We start from the raw sequence: 24,224 nt of genomic DNA, 5'->3' as shown, positions 1-24,224 counted from the left end.
TCTTTGAAGGCTTCTGCGCTTCCACGCAGGCGCATGGCACATACAGCGCCTGCGCGATTCTCCGTGAGCAGCTGGAGCATCACGCAGGTGCTAAGACGCATGTGTGAACTGCGCGCGTGCACGAGGACGCCGCCAGCCCCATTCCAACCGTACCTGTTGGAACGGGATGAGCAACCCACCACTGGACTGGAGAATGCTGGGAGTTGGAGTCCAAACATTCTTGGAGTGGTTTGAGATGGAGAAACATGAACTTAATCACACCGCTATGTTGCATCTGATAAGCGACAACTATTTTACTTTTGCGGAACATATCCCTGGAGAGACCAAGAGGCTGGGGAGAAATCATGAACCAGAGGTACTCACAAAACATTGTGAAGAGATCAGAAAAAGATGTCAAAGCACAAGCTAACCTTCCCGAAGCAAAACTTACTTGAAGATGTGCCTTTTAATGTAAAAGATTTGGGGAAATGGACTCATATTTTTACCAGAGCTGTGGTTCTTTTTTAAGCTTGATAAATTAATTTGAGTCGTTCCTGGGCTGATTTCAAGGAGCTTGAGAAAGACTGAATTTGATTTGCGTTTGGATGAGAGACCACAAGGAAATATCAGCACTGTAGCTTGGACTGGGAACTCAAAAAAACATTCTGAAAGGGACCACGGAAAAGCCTCTCTTGCTGCCAAGGAAATGACATTTGTGTGCCCAAGACGTCAACAGGCATCAAAAGCTCAGTTTGTTTTGTAAAATACACTTTGATTAAAGATGTTAAGAATACAAGATAAAGACTAATAGAAACGAATATGGAGTGAGAAAAAGAAGAGCAATTAAAGAACCAGCTAAAAGTGCATGAAATAAAAAAGTACACAGAATAGAACAGAAAGAAAAAAATAGCTTCCGTTGTTTGAAGCGCCTATAAGTACAATTATAAATTTATCTCTTGCTCTATAGTTACGGTATAACTTTTCCTCCCCCTTATAATTTATTCTGTCTAATTATGAAAACCATAAATTGTCATTTTTTTGTTTCTATTTCATGCAACAAAGTCTAAGGAATTTGCAGTCAGCAATAAACAGATTATTTTATTATTAAATATCCCCAGCAATTTACCTGATGGAATACTGATGCTAACTATTAATTGAACTAGTTATAAGTTGCTGGTTTTTAAAATGAGGCAGCAATGCTTACTAAGTTTATATATGGTAATTAGCTATCATTTTGAAGCGAACACTAACAATGTTCCGAAGTGGCGCAGTGGTTAAATGCAGCACTGCAGGCTACTTCAGCTGACTGCAGTTCTGCAGTTCGGCTGTTCAAATCTCACCGGCTCAGGGTTGACTCAGCCTTCCATCCTTCCGAGGTGGGTAAAATGAGGACCCAGATTGTTGTTGGGGGCAATATGCTGACTCTGTAAACCGCTTAGAGAGGGCTGAAAGCCCTATGAAGCGGTATATAAGTCCAACTGCTATTGCTATTGCTAATGTGGTAGATTTATCCTTCTTGTGTAATCCTTTCATATATAATGCAGTTCTACCAGGATGCCAAAAAGTTACCCCCAAAAATCTGCAAAACATTTGCCGGCTGGCCTATAAACACACTGGAAACTGAACCAGCAAAAATAAAAATGATAGATGCAAATAGTACAGGGAGTTTGAGATAAAAGAAAGCAACCTTACGTTATATTTCAGGGTTAAGCGAATACATCCTTTTGTTTAGAAGCTATTTTGTTTTTTTATTGCACGCTTTCTATTTTCCTTCATCCGTATTTTTTTTTGGGGGGGGGGATTGGGTTTCATTTGTTCCTATTAGTTAAGAAAAGATTTTAAAAAAAAAAATAAACATTCATGCTGCATTATTCCTGTATGTGTTTTCAACTGGAAATATTCTGTAAATCAATATGCCTGGAGTGGTTCTGTTATTTGTATATCTCACGGAGAGAAAGAGATTTCTGCAAATCTATTCCTTGCAGCTTTGAAAAGAAATATGAATGTCATCAATGAATTCAACATTGTTTGAAGCAATGCTAAGCTTTCCCTTTTAAGGGCAGATTCAAAAAAAAAATCACATAATACAATCAGGAAAGTTGGAAGAGATTTTAGAGTCTTCTAATCCAACCCCACACCAAGAGCAGGTATCCCAGACAAATGCTTGAATTTCTGAAGTGAATACTTAAGCAACCTCACCTTGGCTGGGTATTGCTAATCTCAAGGGCCATTTTTGCATGCCAGTTTATGCCAGGAATCCTGGCTTCATAAATCAAGATGCTAACAAGCAATGAGTTGCTGCCTAGAGCTGATTCATTCCTCGCAGTGTGTAAGCAGATAGGTGTGACGTTGAAAGTTAGAATTAGGGCCAACATCTAGATTTTAAGCCAAGCACAAGCACTTGCATGGACTGGAAAATAATCCTAAATTCAAGCATCATATAAAGATGTCCTTTCTTAGCTTATTTACCTGCTTAAAAGCAAGCAGTTAAATACTAGTACACTGTGGTTCAAGCTATAGCAGGAATGGATTTTACTTTTAAATGCACATCTTTAATATTGCATTGCACGTGATACAGACACAGATAGACACAAAATAGAGTTTTCTCAGGGTATCTTCAAACTTATATGTGTATACACACAAACACAATGCCATCAAATTCACATTTATATATCTATACCAGTATGCACAATGCCATCAAATTCGTATTTATAAAAGTTGTCCAGGCAATAGACTTGTAACCCTCTCCTTTCAATTCTCATCCCTGGAAATTTGAATGTTATCCACACAGCAACAGTTTCATCTTTATGATCATAATGTTTGCAAATAAATTTTCTCTGTGTGGACCCATTTTCAGAGGCATGGTTTCTGTCCCACCTTCAATGCACGGCTTGCCAAACAAATAGCGATCGATTTGTAATAGGTTGAGTGATCAGTAATAGCAGCAATCAGGGGGATGTAATATGGGTGTAGATTAAAAGAGGAAGGATTCAGACAAATGGATACTTTTGTATTAAGCCATCACTTTGCAATTTGGCTTAATGTGTGAGTGTAGTCAGCTATTAGATTTTACAAACAATAAATTTTGACTTGATAAAAGAAATGACCTCCTGAGTTCGGCTCCAAGTGGGGAAAAAGTCCCCTTCGGGGGGAAAAGGGCGGCATATAAATATAATAAAATCAATCAAAATCAAAATCAAAAGACACTGGAGACATGGAGGCTGCTTGGAAAGATGGTTTATTGGACCACATGGCTTGAGTCCTAAACAGAAAAGGTGATCACATGCTTCAATGTTGGTGGAGAAGAAGAGAAGGGCTGAGGAAGGGGTTTGCTAGGCTTTTTAAAACCTGTTCAATCCCACCTCTCTGTTTCCTGTTCCTGTGTAAGAAATGTATTCTGATTGGTTGTCGGACTCCCATGGGGCCATGCAGGGGCAACTCTCTAGACTGTGTTTTGAATCCAGGTTTGGTTGAGTTCTCAGATGCCATGTGGTCAGTTGGGGCCAACATTATCATGCTTTCCTGTAGCTGAAGTGGAGAAGTCTTTATTATGTAAAGTGGACTAGCTCGGCCTTCTTAATGGCCCATTAACAAAGTGGGGATGGGCAGGAAGCTACAGGCAGCTATTCTGTCTTTTAAAACATGTTTCTTTCTTTTCACATCCAGAGAAATATTCTGCCTTTTCAATATTTCCTAGGATATTTCATTTTTCTGGGAGACAGCTGGGTGATAACTTCCTACAGACTTAAATCTTTTTTTAACAGTTAGTAAAAAATCCAATACAACTGCTTGCTGGGGGTAATTTGCTTTCTATATCCCTGAAAAAGATCTTATATGGGTGCGAAATGTTTTTGTCATTTTTGCAGAAGAGATCCATTCTTGTTTGGATTAAACAAGGCTGTTGCAGTCTGCGCAGTTATAAGGCAATATTTAGTCCAAAATTCCAAGAAGGGCTTTATAGTTAAAATGTTATTTAGCATATGCAACATCCTTGGAGGACATGCTTTCAAAGTCCATTTAACCAGAAGCAATATTTTTCTGGTTATTTTTCTTAGCTACCCTCAGAGGAAAGGGGAGAATTTGGCATATCGGCTAATTGTCAGGGTAACATCTCAAATAAGCCTTGACAGGAAGTCCAGATAGGAATTAAAGGTTTGGTTCTATTACATGCATTTTTATTTTTATGATGGTTCATGACTATAATAAAATTTAATTAACTTAAACAGTTGTCCACTCGTAAACTACATTCCATTTGGGGAATCTATTAGCATGTTAAAATGGGTGAGCAAGATATTTATTGATAGATGTATGAATAAATTTGCAGGCACTTTAGCAAGAATTTTTAACCCTGGTTGCTCAAAGATAACAAGAAGTTACCTTTATGTTTAGTTATTGTTTAAAAATAAAAGTATGACTTACTGTAATTCAAATGGATTTTTTAATGTATTGAAAACAAATCCCCCCCCCCCAATTCTGGAGCTCAAGATAAATGAGCTTGGTATGTATGGTTTTTAAATCTATGCCAATATTTTTCAAATTTGAGGTGGACTTCAATTCCCAGAATTCTGGCTGGGGAATTCTGGGAGTTGAAGACCACTCCTCTTAAAATTGCTAAATTTGGGTGGGGGGAAACAACACTAATTTATGCCTTTAGTGTTATTTTTTTGTTTTGTTTATGAATCTCAATTTTAAGCACTATTGTGCTCACCCTTGTTAAATAAAAGCATTTAATTTAAAGGACTTAAAGTAATTTAGCCCGCCCCTCACTCCTCCGATTGGCTAAACCTCCCAGCCAATCGCCGATCCGCTTTCTCTTCCCGCCACCGCCCGCGCCAGCTTTCAAAAGCAATAGAGCGGTGCGAGGCAACCCAACTTGCTTTAGGGAGAGGGGAGGGGAGGGGAGCAGACGATGCGAAAGTCCCGCCTTCCACGCTCTCCAACGCAAGACCCGACAGGATGACGTCTCATCTGATTGGGTGGATGCGTCGTCCATAAGCGCAAGACCCCTCCCCCCGAAGGAACAGAGGGGTTCGGTTGTCACACGGAAGGGGAGGTAAAAAACAGGGTCTTCCAGCGGGGATGCGAAGCGCCGAAGAGAAGGTGAGGTGCCCGGGCTGCTCATCAAGGCGGGGGGCCTGTGGGGCGCGGGATGGGAGTAAGGCCCTGCTCCTGGGTAACGTGGACGGTTAGGCTCCCGTGGAAGGGCCCTCGGGTGACGGTTGCTGCTGGTTGCTATGGAAACGAGGCCTCGACCTCCCCTCTGGAGCGCTTTTCCTTCTCCCGAGGTGCTTCGGGGTTTCCTTGACGACCCATCCTCGGAGAAACTGTTTAAAAAGTTCCACGCAGGCAGTATATCTTAAAAAAAAGTTTCCACACACATAGAGAGGCCAGTTCCTCACTGCGGACTAGAACCTTGACTGTCGTGAGAAACAACAGCACGCGCTTTCCGAAATTTGGGGGGGGGGGTTGGGAGGGCGTGGATTCCCTGCTGTAGCTGTTCGCAGAGGTGGCCGCAGTAAAAAAAGGGGGGGGGAAGTTATTGATTCGGGAGGATTAGATATTATGGATTAGGTGGTCGTTATCAGGCAGATGTTTCTGCCTGGATTTGGCCTTTTTTAATTAGAATTAATTAGAATTCTTTATTGGCCAAGTGTGATTGGTATCCTATCCATTTCATGTATCCATAATCATGTTTATACTTATATCTGGTTATCTTATACATGCTTGACAAATAATAAATAAATCAAATAAAAATAAATCAAAATCAAACATTTGTCTCAGGTGCATAAGCTACAGAAAAGCTACAAAATGATAAATCATGACCCACCTCGTCATAAAAATACATCCATCATAAATCGTAAGATGTTAACACTTGGTGATAGGCATAGCATACTAAATAAGCAATCAAGATAAATCATACTGTACTGAGAAATTAAATAAAACAATGTAAATCGTAAAGATACAAGCAACAAACTTATTACAGTCATAAATAGAAAAAGGAGATAGATAATAGGAAAGATGAGAAGAAGAGTAATACAGCCTTACTATACAATTTGACAGTTTGGCTGGTTCCTCACTGTGAACTAGAACCTTGATAGTCGTGAGAAACACATGCTTTCCTAAATTGGGGTGGGTGGGTGTTGGGAGGGCGTGGATTCTCGTTTGTAGATGCTCGCAGAGGTGACCGTAGTTAAAAAAAACAAACAGTGATCCGGGAGGATTAGATATTATGGGTTAGGTTATTATCAGGCAGAGAATTAATTCAAATTTTTATTGGCTAAGTGTGATTGGACACACAAGGAATTGGTCTCAGGCGCATAAGCTCTCATTGTACATAGAAAGCTATCAGTGATAAAACATGACCATCGTTGTCATAAAAATACATTCATTATAAATCATAAGATGTAATACTTAGTGATAGCCATAAATAAGCAATCAACATTTAGGAAACTAAATAAAGCATTATAAATCGTAAAGATACAAGTAACAAAGTTACATACAGAAGTAGAAAAAGAAGATAGGTAATAGGAAAGATGAGATGAGAAGAAGAATGGTAATACATCCTTACTAAACAGCTTGACAGTTTGGCCGGTTCCTCACTGAGGACTAGAACCTTGACAAGATTCTATTTTTTTTAGCCTGTTCTGTGCATTCTGAGTAAATCAGAAGGATTCGGTTAACCACATGTACCTTGATGCAAGGTACTTTTTATTTTATTTTTTTCTTTATTTTATTTTTTATTTTATTTCACAAGTAAGGTAATAACATATGCCACATATGTTACTTGTATCTTTACGATTTATATTGCTTTATTTAGTTTCCTAAATGTTGATTGCTTATTTAGTATCCTACGGCTATCACTGAGTGTTACATCTTATGATTTATGATTTAATCCACTAAAACTGGTTATTGATATATAGATAAGGGATACATGAATTGGGAAGGGGTAATCTTATAAATAGCTCCTATTTTTGAACAAGGGTGACTTAACCCAGGTGGTAACACCTGTATCTGCCTCCACAAATTTCCTTGAAAATCAAGAGCTCAGTGATTAAAAGTTGTAGTAAACAAAATAAGAGTTACAGAATAATTGTGTTACATTGGATTTGGCATTCTTTTACCAAAGCCTTACAGGGTTAATTAATTGCACATGGAATTTTAAAATAGCTATTTTTCCCAGGTGGCCCAAGAAATAAGTTGGGAAGGATGTCGCTGGATTTTGACAGTGCCGCTTTACAGATGCAACATGAAGAGGACGAATATGACCAAGAGGATTATGCTAGGGAGCAAGAGGTAAGAGTTACCTGTTGGCAAAACTTGTCGGAAGTATTAGCAAGCCTGTCTGCTCTCAAATCTTTGCCTGCCATAATTTCACTTGAATTTCAATTTAAGAGAGGCTAGACGTCCCTTATTTCTGGAAGTTGTCACCAGCTACTTTTTCATTGAAGCTAATGTTGCATTGGAAAGATGACGTTTCTGTGACATCATAATCTTCTTGAATTTACTCTTTGGTTTCTCATGATGTCAGCCTTATTGGAGCTGCTCCTTTAAAATCTGAATAAAAGTCCCTTGCTCATTTCTTCTGACTAAAGCTTCTGTACATCTCCAGGTTATCTGCTGTTGCAACAAACTGAGTTATGCCTCTTGTCTGGAGTATTTAGTGATGTGGGTAGATGGAGACATATATGCTGTTTTATGCACTAGTTCAATATGCGTATCTTATAAGTTTTAATTTTATTCTCTGAAAACTAGAGCATGTGAGGAAATGTTTTTTGTTAAGCATTTTGCTGCATCTCAGGGATTCCTCTTAGAATTTTATATTTTTGCTGCAGGACATTAGAAAGATTAATATATCACAGAAAGGCCTGTAGATACAAGTGTTTTATTTTAGCAAAGCTGTTTGAAATAGATTTGGTCTCGGAGAATTATGGAGTGGTACATTAGCTGACGTAGTTGTTACAAAATTGATTTTTTTCTTCTTACTTCATTATAATGGGCGTATAAATAAAAGTAAAGGCTAATGCAGATAGGGTAGGACTTTATTTTAGATGTTTCCCTCATTGTGCTGAGTTTAATTGTGTTAGTGTGAAATAAGATTTATTTGAAAGTAATTAGAAAAGTCAGCTAACCTCTGTGCCAGGAATTATCCAGATTTTGATAACGGAGGAACTTTAAAGTTTATTACTCTAGTTTGTCCTCTCGTATTTCTAGGCTGATTCCCTCCCCCCCCAAGTTAATAAACACATTAAAGGCTCCATCGAAAAGGAACATGGTAGATTATGATCTGATAACCGCTTATATTATTATATACAGTTTTCTAGTAATGTTGTGAAAAAAAGAAAATGTACTGCACAGATGTATTAGTTGAAATCCATTCTATGTACCAAAATCTCACAGAAGGTTTAGAAGAACAGGTCTATTCTATTCAGGACTCTTTGCGCCAAGTAAGTTCAGAAGATTTTTTTGAAAATGTATTTAATTTTCTCAAAACTGAAGAGCGAATAGCTGAAAAGGAGGGAACTGCGGTGGAAATATAATATAGACAGCCCTTGACTTACTGCTACAATTGAGCTCAACATTTCTGTTGCTAAGCAAGACAGTTGTTAAGTGAATTTTGCCCCATTTTGTGCCACAGTTGTTAAGTGAATCACTTCAACGATTAAGTTAGTAACACAGTGGTTAAGTGAATCTTGTTTCCCCCTTGATTTTGCTTTTAAGAAGGTTGCAAAAGGGGATTCCATGACCCCGGGACACTGCAACCATCATAAATATGAGTCAGTTGCCACGGGTCTGAAGTTTGATCACATGACCAGGTAGATGCTAAAATGGTCATGGGAAAAAATGGTCATAAGTCACTTTTTTCAGTGCCGTTGTAACTTTGGATGGTCACTAAATGAATTGTTGTAAGTCGAGGACATTGTACATGAACTATCTGTTGCCTTTTCTCCCAAAAACTAATCCTGCACAGATTTGGTACCATTTCCATTCTACCATCTGCTTAAAAAATATAAGTTAAATATTAGCATCTACTCCAAATTTGAGAGAAAGACAGTCTCTCACAACAATACCATGATTTTAATACATGCTACGATATTACTCACAAACTGAACGGCTCGTTATTTGAAGTTTATTTTCAGTCAAAAGATCAGTAGTTAAAAATATACTGAAGTGCATTAATTGCAGTTGTCTCACAATGCCTGAGGTAAGCCGTGTTTGGGTATGTGAGACAGATAGCTGCTATGTGATTGAGAAGGGGGATCAGCACCATTGGGGAAGGGAAAGCTCATGCGGAAGAATTAAGATAGGCTCACCCTAGTCTTAATTGTTTCTGAGAATGAAATAGATAATCAGAGGTACTTTAATTGCATATCCTGGCTCATAGCAATAGCACTTAGACTTATATACTGCTTCCCAGTGATTTACAGCCCTCTCTAAGCGGTTTACAGAGTCAGCATCTTGCCCCCAACAATCTGGGTCCTCATTTTACCAACCTCAGAAGGATGGAAGGCAGTGAACAGAGGTAGCCTGCAATAACGGCATTCTAACCACTGTGCCACCACGGCTCTTTGAAATATCTCTGATAGCAGTATGTCCTATTGACCAAGTTGATCAAAATATAGTTCTTGAAGCTGAATCTCCTGGCAAGCAATAGCAAACTAAAAATGGATCCACTTTTTTATAATTATTGTTTAAAACACAGTTCTCAAAGCTGCAGGTGTGCTAATTATTCAAGTGGCAAGCTTTCATAAATTTATTTGTATAATGGCTCTTTAAGTTCCCTAATTTCCTTCCTTACCCTGACCTATTTGTGCTCTCTAAGAAACATTTGGGGCAGAACAGGCAAATAGCAAACCATTAGACTGACTTTGTAGCAACATCCTTAAGGTAGTTCTTTCAATGCAAACTCCTCTGGTATTAAAGTCTAGAGAGTAGGCAAGATACGTTTTAGTGCGAGATATTTGTCCCGTATTCCCATACGTGTGTTTCCCTTTCAGCTACAACAGCTACTGACAGATCTTCCTCATGACATGCTAGAAGACAGCGGAGATCAGCTTTCTGACTTCAGTGCAGCTGAAGAACATGAGCAGTAAGAAAGTGGTCACTTGACACCCCCACCCCTTGCTCTGAAAAATGTTGTAACTACATTCAAATGGCATGTACACATTATCTTCTGAAATCTATCAGGAAAAATGTTGTACTGTTTGTGTGTGTGTGTGTGTGTGTGTGTGTGTGTGTGTGTGTGTGTGTGTGTTTGAAATCACAATAAGACTATACAAACAAATGGGTTTCTAAACCTCCTTTTTTTCTGTATAGAGTGCATGAACCCTGGGATCAGGATGCCACCAAATGGAATGATCGCCCAGTTGCAACAAACCCTCCGAGTGTGAGTTTTATTTGAACTGCTTTTGTGCAAGCTTAAAACATCTCCCGGCTCATTCAAAATGAACATTAAAATATTGTTCCGTCTGATTTGTTAGAAGCTGAATATGGTGCTTTATCATCTGTCTATCTGTCCGTCCATCCATCCATCCATCCAATCTAATTCTCTCTACCTTATCTTTCTACCTAACTACCTACCTAGTATGCCATCATCATCTATCAGTCATCTATCATTTATCCATATCTATCTGTATCTCTATCTGAATCTGTCGTCATCTATCAATATCTCTATGTCTATCTATCTCCTGCCCTTGCCTGTTTGTCTGTATGTAACCTTTAACAGGGTGAAATAGTGCATTACAGGGCATCAAATTTTGAACCAAGAAACCACAAATGGGCTAACTTACACAATGCGTCCAAAATCCGGGACCCATTACTCTCGTAGAATTGAAATTGGGCCAATTTTGTAAAATATTTCCTGCGCTATATAGCCCAACACTGGCTATTCTCAAGGAAATACATCTCTGAATATAGCACCAATTTCTGCAGTAACGGCAGTATATTAGAAGCTCTGTCACTTCTGAAGGCATGGATGAATCTGTTAAGTTTCTGAAATAATAGCTAATACTGGTGGTTCTTCCTGATGTTGCACCTGAGAGCTTTTATGCTGGTTGCTAACCTAGCAATTACAGAACTGGAAGGAGCTTTGGAGGTCTTCTAGTCCAACCCTCTGCTCAGTTACGCTCGGAGTCATCTTCAATTGAAGGGTCATTGAATAAACGAGTGAATTTAACATTTTATTAGTTCTTATTCCCTAACCTCAGTTTGTTCCCTCTTTTACTCACACGAGTATGTTAATACTAGTCACATTATCCAACTGAGATAGTGTCCGCTATATTCACTTAAACTGTTTATCCTCAGGATTATGGGCAGGACCAGAATATGTTTGCCAACTGCTTTGTGTACGACCAAGGACACACCCCAAGTGAAATGCATGCGAGTGACTGGCCTGTCCATCATAACGAGGCAGAAGATAAAAGCATGTTTGAGATCTCTGGCAGGGCCAGTGAAAACGGATCTGAAGATGTCTATCTTGGAGATGATTTCAAAGCCCCCAGCCATTACCCACAAAATGGGGTGTATGCTGTGCCGCCCAATTTTCGAGCCTTCACAAATGGCCACCAGCAAGACTTCAGTAACCAGCATGGCGTTGTACCAAACTTTGTTGATTCTCCACAGGAACCCTTGAAGGTAGGTCTGTGTGGATGGCCCTTTATTATTTGGTTGTGTCCCGGTTTTCATATATTAGCAGTTAGTAGCGTTCCGGAATGAAACTAAAAAGGAATTATAATTTCTGCATTGTTCATTCATGATTTTTGGATACAAAATTAGAGCTTGTCTGAGAAAGAACGCAGCCTGATGTAACTTGGATAGGGCTTGAGATCCTGGCTTTTGTGCCTGTCGATATATCATCTGTTAATTACCAGGTTGTTCGCCTCAGATTCCCGCCCCCCCCTTTAATATATATTACCAGGTTGTTCGCCTCAGATTCCCGCCCCCCCCTTTAATATATATATATATATATATATATATATAAATTTTAAAAATAGGAAACTGACGTGCTGCAACTTCTGGCATCTTGCTTATCTCCAAGAATGATTGTAGGTCCCAGTGGGCTTCATAAACTTCGTTAAATAAAAATCTCTGATTTTAGTAGCTTGCCTTGCTACGCAGAAAAACATTTTCATTTTCTGCAGAATGATTAATGAGCCGCTTGGGCGTCCTATTTGAAGTCAGCTGTACTTCTATTTATCTGTTTTTACTATCGGCATTGTGGACAAAAATGTATGTGGTCCCTAAAAAAATGATACGGAGTCATTTGACACGAGATAGGCAGCAAGTAAACTTCATAATAAATAAATGGCACCGAATCTATTGGCACTTTTTAATTAAAACTAAACAAGTACATAGCACTTACAAATTGTATTGTTAAAGTTGCAGTATGGTGGTTCAGAAACCAACAGCCAATCTTTGGAGCCTTACAAAGTTGTGTATAAACCCTACCAGAAGAATGTTCAAAAAACAGCCCCTATTTCATCAGAGGCAGAAGCATTTGAAGATCTGCAACAAGAATTTCTGGGTACTGGTGAAAGTAAGTATGTGCTTTTGATTATACGTGTTGAGCTAGAATCCTAGTTTTTTTTTATTGAATCGGGTAATTGTTTATGAAGGTTTTCATTTCTTCTTTTGTGAGTCTGATAAAAAGGCTTTTCACCTTTCTGCTACCTAAGTAAACCACAGTACATAATTTAAAAGAAGTATCTAGTAAGGCTGTCCAGCAAAACTTACGTACTTCTGTCAAGAAGAAATTCTTGTTCTCGGGGATTTTATTGAAGTGTGCATTTGGTTGAGAAAACCCTGTATACTGTATGCCTGACGTGCGGGAAACTTAATGTGAGTTGCAGGTTCTTCAGACAACAGGCAGATTCTTCAGCTGCAGGTTCTGAATAAAGCAAAAGAAAGAACTTTAGGAGAACTTACTAACCAGCTGGAAGAAAGAGCACAGCAAATTAGGTACCTTTCCCATCAGCTTGCAATTATGAAAGGTAAATATGTCCAAAAGATAAGACTGCAGACGTATACTTGGGCCATGTCAAGTTTTGTTATATGATGTATTCACAGAACAACAGTTGAAAAGGAGGTTGGAGGTTTCTAGTTCATCCCCCTGTTCAAGTAGGGGACCCTAACCCAGAACTGATGGAGGACACTTCCCGTTTCCTTCACTTATTTGGTTAAAATTAAACCCATGTTAACTTTTATTTAAACCCGTTTAAGTTTTCTGATTGTTGATTGATAAGAAACAATGTTTGAAATGTAGCAAAACTTGAGAGAAATAAGTAAGCCTTCCTTCCTGCTTATGCTAAATTTAAGACAAGCGGTTACACAGTTGGTATTTTTTCCAAAAACAGCCCGTCCCAATGATTGAATGTGCTACTTTGTATGATCCACAGTGCAATAACCTCTGGTGATTTGGGGGAATTGCCTCCTAAATTGGGTGACTAAGTCTTGGGAGTGCTTGCATGCTTAAGTATTGATATATTCTGGATTAAAGATGCTTGCTTATTTGTCATATGTAGAATATTTCGTCAAACTTCATTCACCAACTATTTTGGGTAGTAAATAACGTTTTCTAAAATGCCATAAATTTGAGATGAAAACCTCAGAACTCTGAAATAGGTGCTATTTCGTTGAGTCCTCCACCACATAAAGTCTTCTATTTTAGGGTCCATTCTCCCCCCACTCCCGAAAAGAGTATGTTGCAAATGATAAAAAGTAACTGAATAGTAATGTAAATGATTTTTTTCTTTTTTAAAGATGAAAAGGATGGCATGTTTCTTAGCCTCCAAGAAAGTCAAAAGCTCTACCAAAATAGCAAGGAAAGCGAAGTTCAACTTGAAGGCCAAATAAAAGCTCTCGAAAGCCAAATTCAGACTCTGACAGCTAACGAGGAGCAGGTAAGACAATACATTTGATCGGGTAAGGGCTTTGAAACTGCTTGCTAAATAATTCATTTAGAGGGTACATGAAACAATAAAAGCTCAAAAATGCAGAGCATCATTCCTCAAGCAAACCATAGAGCACATTCTGTCTTCTGAAAAGCTGAATGTGGAGATGAAATTATGGGAAAACCAACATTTATTGAGTTAAGGTAACGTGGCTTGTTGGTCTTACGTTGATTTTGGCTCAGCATATTGTAAGAACATAGCTATTATGGTTAGTAAACTATTATTTATAGCTTGGAATGTTGCCTGGACAGTAAACCATCCTTAAGCCATGACATACATGATAGGGGGAATTAATCATATTCAAACTAAGGTTGCGGCAATATAGTTGAGTACATTTCTCCCCCAACAATTCTTGACCTACAGCCAAATTGGAGTAAAGACAATACAGATGTCCCTCTCTTACTGACTCTCTTGTTTAACAACCATTCAAAATTACCACTATATATAAAAAAAATATTGCTTGTTGTTAGACATTGTTTTTCAATTGCATCATGTTTCTCAGTGTGCTGGAAAAGAGATTTGTCGCTAATGTATTTATCCTAGTGTAGTTCTACTAATATCTTTATATTGATTGAGAGTTTGCTTACAACATATTAAAGGGAGCTGGGTTACCATTTTGAATTAAATCCCATATCTCTATGACCCATGGTGGCGCAGTGGTTAGAATGCAGTGTTGCAGGCCAACTCTGCCGACTGTCAGCAGTTTGATTTGCATCAGCTCAAAGTTGACTCAGCCTTCCATCCTTCCGAGGTTGGTTAAATGAGGACCCAGATGGTTGGGGGCAATACGCTGACTCTGTTAACCGCTTAGAGAGGGCTGTAAAAGCACCGTGAAATGCTTTAAGTCTTGAGTGCTATTGCCGTTGCATTATTTTGTTTGCAGTTGATCAAACAATCCAAAGTGACAGAAGTTGCCATGGAAAGTATGCAACAGCAGCTCTTGGAACTTCGCCGTTCTGACACTCTTCAGCGTGCAAGGGAGCAACACGAGGCTATCGTTGCCGCACTCAAGCAGAAACTGGAAGAGCAGACTTCATCTTTGCAACAGAAACTCGATGTGAAGAATGCATCCCTCCAGGAGCAGGTCAGATCCTTCCTCATAATACGAAAATACTCTCACAAGGCATTCACATTACGAAACATAGTTTTCTCTGCTCAATAAGCTTCATAGCCCCAAATCTTCATTTGCTAATTCAGGTAGTCCTCAACTTACAACAGTTCACTCAATGATGGCACAACGGCACTGGAAAGAGTGACTTCTGGCTGTTTTTCACCCTTAACGGCCATTACAGCATTCCCACGGACTGCTGGATCAGAATTCAGACACTTGGCAAGTGGTTCATATTTATGACAGTTGCAGTGTTCCGGCGTCTTGTGATCCCCTTTTGTGACCTTCTGACAAACCAAGTCAATAGGGAAGGCAGAGTCACTTAACAACTGGATTACTAACTTAACATCTGCAGTGATTCACTTAACAGCTGTGGCAAGAAAAGCCGTAAACTGGAGCAAAACTCACTTAACGTCTCACTTAGCAACATAAATTTTGGGCTCAGTTGTTGTAAGTCAAGGACAACCTGTATTATGCTTTATTTCAGTATGAGCAGGAGTAAAATAAGAGCAAATATCAGAATGAATGTCTTTACCTGTCTTGTTTTAAAGACTGAAAGAAGTCCTCCAAAATATCTTTAGCTCCCTGTAGTAGTACTAATTTAAACATATTTTATAATATAGACAATAAATTAATGCTTTTATTTCTAGATATACCCTATTATTTGTCACTTGGGATCTGAATGTTTTCTCCAGGGCTATGAAGCTTTTTTAAGTAGAGCTCAGAAAAATACAGAAGCCGAAAAATAGATATCAATGGAACAATTTTTTTGCTAGTAATATATAAACATTATGGAAGTAAAGATGAATAACAAAGTTTATTGGATGAATATGTAGGTGAAATTTATGAAGGCTTATAAGTTGTGCTCCATTTTTATCAGATAGAAATTTGTTGCCATCTAAAGGAGCATGTGAAACAGCTTGAAAGAACTCTTGAAGGAAGTAAATTAGAAAAAAATGAAATAATAAATCGCCTCTCAAGAAGTCTAGAAGAAAGCCAAAACCAGTGTGCAAATTTATTACAAACAGGTGTGTTATTTTTGCTTTTTTTTTAAAGAAACCCATCCTCAACTATATTTAAATAGTCACCTTTGCAGTAGTCGTCATAGCAAGATTAGTTTAGTCTTATTAGTTTAATCTCACTTCTCAAATTTTCTTACATGACTAATGTCTGAAACACAGCATTTTGTGTGTGTTTGCTTAAAACAGGAGTGGGAAACTATGGCCCTTTTATGACTTGTGGACTTCAGCTCTCACAATTCCTGAGCCAGCCATGCTCTGGTTAAAAGTCATAAAAGGGCCATAGTTTTCTCCCTCTGGCAGCTGAAAATCTGCCGCCAGAGGGAAGGGAAAAATGAAAAATTATTATGCAAGACGAATTTTCTTCTGAAATTCATCTTGCATAATAAAGTGAATAAGCAGTGGCAAATTTCACAGAATGGTACTCAAGTACCATTCCCTAACCAATCCAGGCTTTAAAAAAAATCCTGCTGGCTAAGAAGTAGCATGCCATGCTTCTCCGGAGGATATTTAAAGTGGATTATTTAGACATCATCTTCTTTTATTTTTAATCCTCCACTCTATCAAGGCAGCCTTGCCTAGCAGCTTCACAGTTTCCTTTGGCTTCGGGTGTGCTAAAGCAGGGCTCCCCAATCTTTTGGACCTCAGGGACCACTAAATCCATAATTTTAAATCCCACAGACTACTAATATGATCTGCCTAATGACTGGCTAGGCAGTCATGTGACTGGATGGGCGTGGGCATCTTGATGTCACTCATGTCGAGGGACGCCTCTCTGGCCTCTACTCGCCCCTCCCCTTTCAGCCACTCCTCACCTGCCTGCCCAGGCTCCTTAGGGCCCCAATAGGAAGCAGTTGCTGGAGCTAAGCAGCCACCAGGAGAAAGAGTTGGCAAAATAGCTGGCTCAGTTCGAATTGGATCTGACCGAGAAGGAGGCTCAGCAGAAGCACCTCACTGAGGATTACGAGCATAGGCTTTCCAAGCAGAGGGAAGACCTGCGGGAGTGCAAGGCCAGTACCGGCGCCTGGACGCTCAGTGGGCTGAGATGGTCAGCCAGTTCCAGGCCATGATGCAGTCCCACTGGAACGAGGCCCTCCAGCTCTTTGCCACGAGCGGCGCTTCCCTCCAGCCTTCGCCCAAAGCCCCCCACCAGGAGGCTGAAGCAGATCCCAAGTTGGAATTTCTGCCCCTCTTGTGTCCCACACAAAAAGACCCCGAAGGGCGAGACTGCAGACATTTATTGCATGTATCTGACCCAGGGCTGTAGTTTGAGGATCCCTAATTAAGTGCAATATGAAAAATGCAAATAATTTTTCTGCAGACCACCAAAATTTTCTCGTGGACCACCAGTTGGTGACCCCTGTGCTAAAGAAAAGCAAATATACTTGATTTACTTCTCTGTCATTATTTTAATTTTAATATAGGAGATAAGCTAAAGCGAAATTACACAGTTCCAAAAGCTAGAAACAAAACAGTTCCGACTCTTTCCACCATATGACTACAATATCCCTGTACTTTCCTTGAACCTAGAGCATGGTTTAAATTAGTGAAAATGCGCTGTTTCGGTTGACCTTGTATCTTTTTCTCTTAAACATTTTTAGCTTATATTCATAAATTCATTCTTATTCCTTCCAGGCTTAGTAACGGAGACAAATCAATTACGTCTGCAACTTCAACAAGCTCACTCTGCACAGTTGTTAGGCAATGAGATGAACAAAGCTCTTCAGGTTCATAGTTTTTTCTTTTCTTAAATATTGTAGGAATGAATTGATGTGGATCAGTATAAAATTAAAAGTGCCATAGAAGAAATGCCTCCACTGTATAGCTTAATGGAAAGTGGATGATTGTTTTATCCTATAGTGCTCAAAATGAGATTGAGTTTATTTCCCATTTACCTGACTCTAACTGAATATCCCTATTTATAGGAAGAGATAAAGGACCTAAAAGAAGAAATTGTTCTATATGAATCAGCCGCAAAACATGGTGTGTTTCTCAGTGAACCAGCTGGAAATCTAAATGTGGAATTAACAGATTCATACGTAGATTTGGGCATTAAGCAAATCAGCAAGAAGACCAGATTACAGAGGTAATTACAGATTAATGCCCTTGTCATTTAAAACAAAATACATATTAAAGAACTTTCACAGAGGATATCTCTCCACTTTCTCAGCTTCTTCCAATTGCTGCATTTGCAAATAATGTAAAATCCCACTCCCTCAGGCTAAAATAATTTTACATGAGAACTTTCACTGAGTCTCCTTCAAGAAACAAAATGGGAGACATTTTGGTATGCATATTCTCTTTATAGCATAGCTTTGGTATGTTGTATTCTCTTAAGCCCTTAGCATCCAGTAACATGCCACTTCGGGTGTATATATGTGTGTGGTGTGTGTTTGTGTGTGTGTGTGTACACACACACACACACACACACACACACACACACACATACATACACACACACACATACACACACACACATATAAATATATAAATATATAAATATATATATCAAAGCTATCTTGAAACTTTCTCCAAGCACCATGGAATGAATTAACACAATAAGAGTCGAGCTCTGCGCAACGAGATGAGTTCCTGTTCCTTGCTCCAGCTCCTGCCACCTAGCAGTTCGATAGCATGCAAATGCAAGTAGATAAATAGGTATCACTTTGGTGGGAAGGTAACAGCATTCCGTGCGCCTTTGGCATATAGCTATGCACAGAAAACATCTTCAGACAATGCTGGCTTCCTCAGCCAAGAATCAGAGATGAGCACCATGTCCTAGAGTCAGACATGATTGACAGGAAAACCTTTACCTTTTCATTTAGTGCTAGATCAAAATAAGACATAACTGCCCCCATCTCCATGCTTAATCGTGGTTTGTTCAGCCATAATTGTTTGGGTTCACACAAATGAAAATTAAATAAGCCTGTTATGACCTGGTTCACATATCATGTTAAGACATTGCTGCTTCTACTTTGTTTTAAAAAAAATAACTACAATAGCTAAGATTCACACAGCAGATGAAACAATCATTGGTATCCGAAAGCACTGTAATTTTTCTGCAGTGGATGAGCGCATTGTCTAAATACAATTAGATTTCAGTATGGCTGAAAAGCAAATTATAACAATAAATTTTTTAATTCGGGGTAGTTTATGTGCAACCTTAGGTACTCATTTTATACAGTTCAGAATTTCTAATATAATCTATATGATTTCACTTCTCACCTCTCTCATCTTTAATATTTGACAGTTGTTCATTGAATAAAGAAACAGATAAAGGACTTTCTAAAGATGAAATAATTTTAGAGCTGAAGGTAGAAATGGAGCGGTTACTGAGCAGTAACAAAACAAAGAGGAGCCGGATTTCTCGACTGCAAAACGACCTTGAAGATTGTCACAAGTCCATACAAGAACTGAAGCAGCAGCTGGTAAAACCCAATGTATGCGAGAGGTGTTACTTGTTTTGCATGTCAATGAGGAATATAATTTTCTATTTTATGAAAGTGCTTTAGTACAGCGGATTGCAGGTTAGTGACCTGTTATCAAAAGACCCCAATAAAGGAAATAGGAGACAGCAAATACAATGAAAAATCTTATTTTAAGATTCAGAGGTATATTTCATGAGCAATTGGGAACATGAATAGCCATAATAGCATTACTGACATCAATAACCCATTGCAATGAGGTCCAGAGACGATAGCTGGGTCCTCCAAGGAACAGCTATGCCAGTGGCCTCGAACACATCCCAAGACACTCTTTTTATACTTTTCTGCGCACATTTTACCATTTCCTTTTACTGACCGTCAGTTTGCACATCAGTTAGCACATTATTGTGTGCGCATGTGAAATCTCCTTCCATCTGCTTACTTTCAGTTCTCTATTTCTCAATATCTTAATGTCCTGTATCCAAAATAGCTTCTGAAACAGCTTTTTTTTGCAAATACATGTTATAAGTTGCTTTAGTACAGCGGATTGCAAAGATTGTTTTATTCTTGAGTAAATCATTTTAGCTAAGCTTGTTAATATATATGGCAATTCGTTTGAGGCCTAACTTTATTTTGCGCCTTTACAATCAAACTTTTAATTTTATTCCACTTACAGACCGTAAGGAAGGCTACCTGTTCTCTCTCTTTCATATAGACATTAAAAAGTTAGCACTTTAGCTCTGGGTTTTTAAATTTATTGGACAAAATGCAGTGATTGTGGTAAATTGGAGTTGCTAGAATTTTTTCTTACTTGGCCAGATTGGGGGATATTTCCAATTTATCCAACCTAATCATTTTTTCTCGTTGTACTTGCATAGCTCAGTTATGACTGACTTTGTCTCAGTTTCCCCCAGGGGTAGCTTTGATGAAAATACAAGTTTCACCACAACTTCGGAATGCATTGGGTGGACAACTTGTTTTGATAAGGAATACGCAAGAAATATTGCAGTGAATTGTGAATTAATATTTGGAAGACAGGATGTTGGCTGTTAGCAGAATAAGCTGCTGCTTGCAGAAATCCCTCAAGAAAAGATTACTGTAGACAACCTGAAATCTTCCAGATGTTGCTGACTTTCAAACTCCAGAAAGCTCCCATTGGCTTTGCTGAATGAGACTGCTGAGAATTTCAGTTAAGCCACAGGTTTCTAACATCTGAGTGAAAAAACCCCAGAAACATTAGTGATGAAACAAAATTGCTGCTTTGTTTGCTGACAAAAAAGTGAATTTGTAAGTAATTGTTTGTTTTATACGCGCTCCCTGCCAAAAATCTGATGGAGGGAGACAGTTTCTACTCAGAGCTTAGAAAGCTCACGGAGAGAAAGCAGCCTTGTAGTAGAGAATTTGGAAAGCTGTAGGAAGAAAAAGAACGATGACAAGGGATTAGACAGATATAATTGAAGTAGCTAACACTCAACGATCATGTAAGCAATAAACGTTCATTTTTTTTCTTGAGAAATGTGCTTTCAAAGCTAGAGCACGCTTCAGACATCCCGTTAAAACATTCTATGTTTTTCCTTGTGATTCTTCATTCTTCACAAAGATGCCTTCTTGGGTAGCTATGATCTATACGTGATACTAATACATCCATGTGGGAAGCACCAAGGTGCTTCTGTGGTGAAAGGATTTGCTGGTTAACATCACCATTGCTGGGGGGAATGCCCTGTTGGAGGCTCCTTCTGCGTCCCTGTGAAGTTGCACCCATTTATCTACTCGCAGTCGCCTGATTTCGAAGTCAGCAGGAACTGGAGCCTGTGACGGGCGCTCACCCACGCTGTGGCAGCAACGGGTCTCCAACACAAGCCTGCCGATCATCAGCCCAGCATTTTAACCTGCACTCCCCTATCTGTATGTGATATCCTTACGGATTTATTTAGTGCTATAGTTATTTAGTGCTGTGGTTTAGCTAGTGTATGATATGGCTGACTACACTTGAATGCCCACTGCGGTTCAAACTCTACCCATGATGTAAAGGCATATTGACCTAGAGGTGAAACAACTCAGCTTTAGAGACCCTTATTTGTCTGTTGTACCATTGGAGCATTTTTGAATGCTACCCATTCCTGAGTGGGGCAGAATTTATTTAACCAACAAATTTGTCCTTTGGGGTTTCGCATAGGATCAGCCATCCAATAAAATGGGATTTTTTTTGACACGGATTTATCTCCAGGTGCTTGGAGTGGCACAGTGGCCTAGTGATGGAGCTCTCACCTCACAATCAGGAGGCTGTGAGTTCAATCCTAGGTAGAGGCAGATATTTCTCTCTCTCTCTCTCTGGACACAATGAGAATACATCTACTGAACAAAACTCTGCATTGGCGACAAGAAGGGCGTCTGGCCAATAAACACTCAGCTCCATTCAGTTACCCAGACTCCACACTGATGCAGGGAAGTACGGGATCATTAAAAGACAAAAAAAGAAGAAGTTGTCTACCCATTCCTATTCTCCTTGCTGTGTTTTTATTGCTCCTTTCCCTGTTGCAGCAGAGATAGGACAGAACGCTTGAGTAGATTATTCTCAGCAAGACATGCAATTGCACTGTCATATTGCCCAGTCCTTCATTATCCTTGCCTTGTTCCATTGAACACCAACTTTCTTCTATACCAGATAGTTAAAGAAACACAGCCCAATGATAGCTTGAGATCAACCCTGACTGCTCTTTAGAAGGCTTTAGAAGATGAAGCTCAGATACTTTGGCCACCTAATGAGAAGGAAGAACTCCCTGGAGAAGAGCCTCATGCTGGGAACAATTGAGGGCAAAAGAAGAAGGGGATGGCAGAGAAGGAGGTGGCTGGATGGAGTCACCGAAGCAGTTGGCGTGAGCTTGAATGGACTCCAGAGGATGGTAGAGGGCAGGAAGCCCTGGAGGAACGTTGTCCATGGGGTCGCGATGGATCGAACATGACTTAGCAACTAACAACAACAAATGCTTTCTTATCTTTACCATCTCCTGTAAATTGTAGTGGGACGGTATACATTTTTACAATAGATTCTTGGTTGTATAAAATGCCTTCTGATGAGGGAGCGACTTCAGCTAAGAAGTAACAAGTATTCTCCCAACTTCTATTTTATATTAGGCCAAAGGGAAAAACATGGAGAGTCCATCTGATTCCACTGATTGTCGTTCCTCCGATGAAATGCTGAGGCTCAGAAAGGAAAACCAGGAATTGCAACAGGAGATTGAGGTACTTTTTTCATGTCTCAGGGTGAAGTATCATTAGTGTCTGATTGGATAAGATACTCCCATGCTGTGATCCTATTTGGGAGGGAAGATAAAGCGAGAGGATTTGTCTTTATAAAAATCAGACAAATCTGTTTAAGGTTAATTAGTTTTCTGTAAGCTAAGGAGCAGCAAGTGGACCATTAAACATGCGACATCTTCAGAGGGAATGAAAACCAAGAGATAGGCCTCAAGTGTCCCTCTCACGAAAATCGTAGCATCCTCCACTCCAGGGGCATTAAACTCACGTCGCCACGGCTGCCTCATGTGACATTTCGGGACTTGCTAAACCAGGCAGGGGCGTGGCCAGCACGTGATGCAGCTTGCCGGGAGTTTGACAGCCCTGTTCTACGCACAGAAATGCCTGTTTGTAGAAAGGCATTCATAACAGTTCTTGGAAAACCAATAGATTAACAGAATTGGTGGGGACCTTGGAGGTCTTTTAGTCCAACACCCTGCTTAGGCAGGAAATCCTATACCAAATGTTTGTCCAACCTCTTCTTAAAACCTTCCAGTGTTGAGGCATTCACAACTTCTGGAGGCAAGTTGTTTCACTGGTTAATTGTTCTCACTGTTAGGAAATTTCTCCTTAGTTCTAGGTTGGATCTCTCCTTGATTAGTTTCCACCCATTGCTTCTTGTCCTGCTCTCAGGTGCTTTGGAGAGTCCTTAACCAAGCTGAAGTTCCACCAAAAGTTAGATAGATATGTGGCTAGAAACCCATGAAATTAACTCTCCGATTCATTACGGGCCACAACTTGGAAATGTTGATTTGCCTTATGTTGTATGCAGAGAACTATGTTAGTAATAAAAATCAGGAGTCTGAAGCATCTTTTCTTTCTAACACATTTTTAAAAACATGATCTATCTCTGATGTTGAGGGCCATTTTTATGCAACACACATAGAATGAATAATGACTTGTTTTAAGAGGCATGTTACACACTCCCCAAAGAGAAATGCATTTTCTAAAAAAATTTTTTTTACCACTGCTTACTTTCTTCATTGTAATTCTTTTTTGTTTTGTTTTTGCATCTATGACCTAGATAGGAATCTTACGAATTTTTCTGTCCCGTCTCAAGGGTCTGATAATGTTGTTTATAATACGTAATTCTTAAAAAGCCAGAAAGATTAATAGTTGGAGTGCAGTGCCGTATTGACACAACCTGCGTGCTGCCAAAAACGATTGCAGCAGCCTGGGAATATGTTTCAAAGAAATAAAATATGAGGTCATGTTTAATACTCTCTCTTGCGTCAGAGCCATAATGCACGTATTCAGGAACTTCTGGAAGGCAAGGAGCATCTGAAAAATGCCAATCAAGACCTGTGCAATCAAATGAGGCAAATGATCCAAGACTCCGATCGGGATAAACAAGAAGCCCTCGACAGGTGACTTGGGAGGGAAAGTAAATGTGGAGTGGTCTTTTATTGGTCCTAAATTACCTTCTGTTTTTCTGTTTGGAGGAAATAAT

At 39.3% G+C, this 24,224-nt stretch overlaps 1 protein-coding gene across 1 annotated transcript in view; it reads left to right on the top strand.

Moving 5' to 3' along the window:
- The first annotated feature begins 4,993 nt into the window (after nucleotides 1-4,993).
- The window catches only part of CEP152 (centrosomal protein 152), a 34,511-nt gene continuing 15,280 nt past the window's right edge, over nucleotides 4,994-24,224 (top strand). Inside the window, exons 1-15 of the mRNA XM_032233536.1 lie at nucleotides 4,994-5,079; nucleotides 7,160-7,272; nucleotides 9,975-10,066; nucleotides 10,294-10,363; nucleotides 11,281-11,610; nucleotides 12,355-12,511; nucleotides 12,825-12,965; nucleotides 13,735-13,874; nucleotides 14,809-15,009; nucleotides 15,914-16,061; nucleotides 17,688-17,779; nucleotides 17,978-18,138; nucleotides 19,303-19,492; nucleotides 22,613-22,720; nucleotides 24,011-24,141. Coding sequence (XP_032089427.1) covers nucleotides 7,186-7,272; nucleotides 9,975-10,066; nucleotides 10,294-10,363; nucleotides 11,281-11,610; nucleotides 12,355-12,511; nucleotides 12,825-12,965; nucleotides 13,735-13,874; nucleotides 14,809-15,009; nucleotides 15,914-16,061; nucleotides 17,688-17,779; nucleotides 17,978-18,138; nucleotides 19,303-19,492; nucleotides 22,613-22,720; nucleotides 24,011-24,141 — 2,048 coding nt within the window. The 5' untranslated portion in view covers nucleotides 4,994-5,079; nucleotides 7,160-7,185. The remainder of the gene's footprint in view (nucleotides 5,080-7,159; nucleotides 7,273-9,974; nucleotides 10,067-10,293; nucleotides 10,364-11,280; nucleotides 11,611-12,354; nucleotides 12,512-12,824; nucleotides 12,966-13,734; nucleotides 13,875-14,808; nucleotides 15,010-15,913; nucleotides 16,062-17,687; nucleotides 17,780-17,977; nucleotides 18,139-19,302; nucleotides 19,493-22,612; nucleotides 22,721-24,010; nucleotides 24,142-24,224) is intronic.

Source organism: Thamnophis elegans, chromosome 16 (assembly GCF_009769535.1).
Source record: "Thamnophis elegans isolate rThaEle1 chromosome 16, rThaEle1.pri, whole genome shotgun sequence".
Classification (NCBI taxonomy): domain Eukaryota; kingdom Metazoa; phylum Chordata; class Lepidosauria; order Squamata; family Colubridae; genus Thamnophis; species Thamnophis elegans.
The sequence above is the reverse complement of the archived record's forward strand: the minus strand, read 5'-3'. Positions and strand labels throughout refer to the sequence as shown.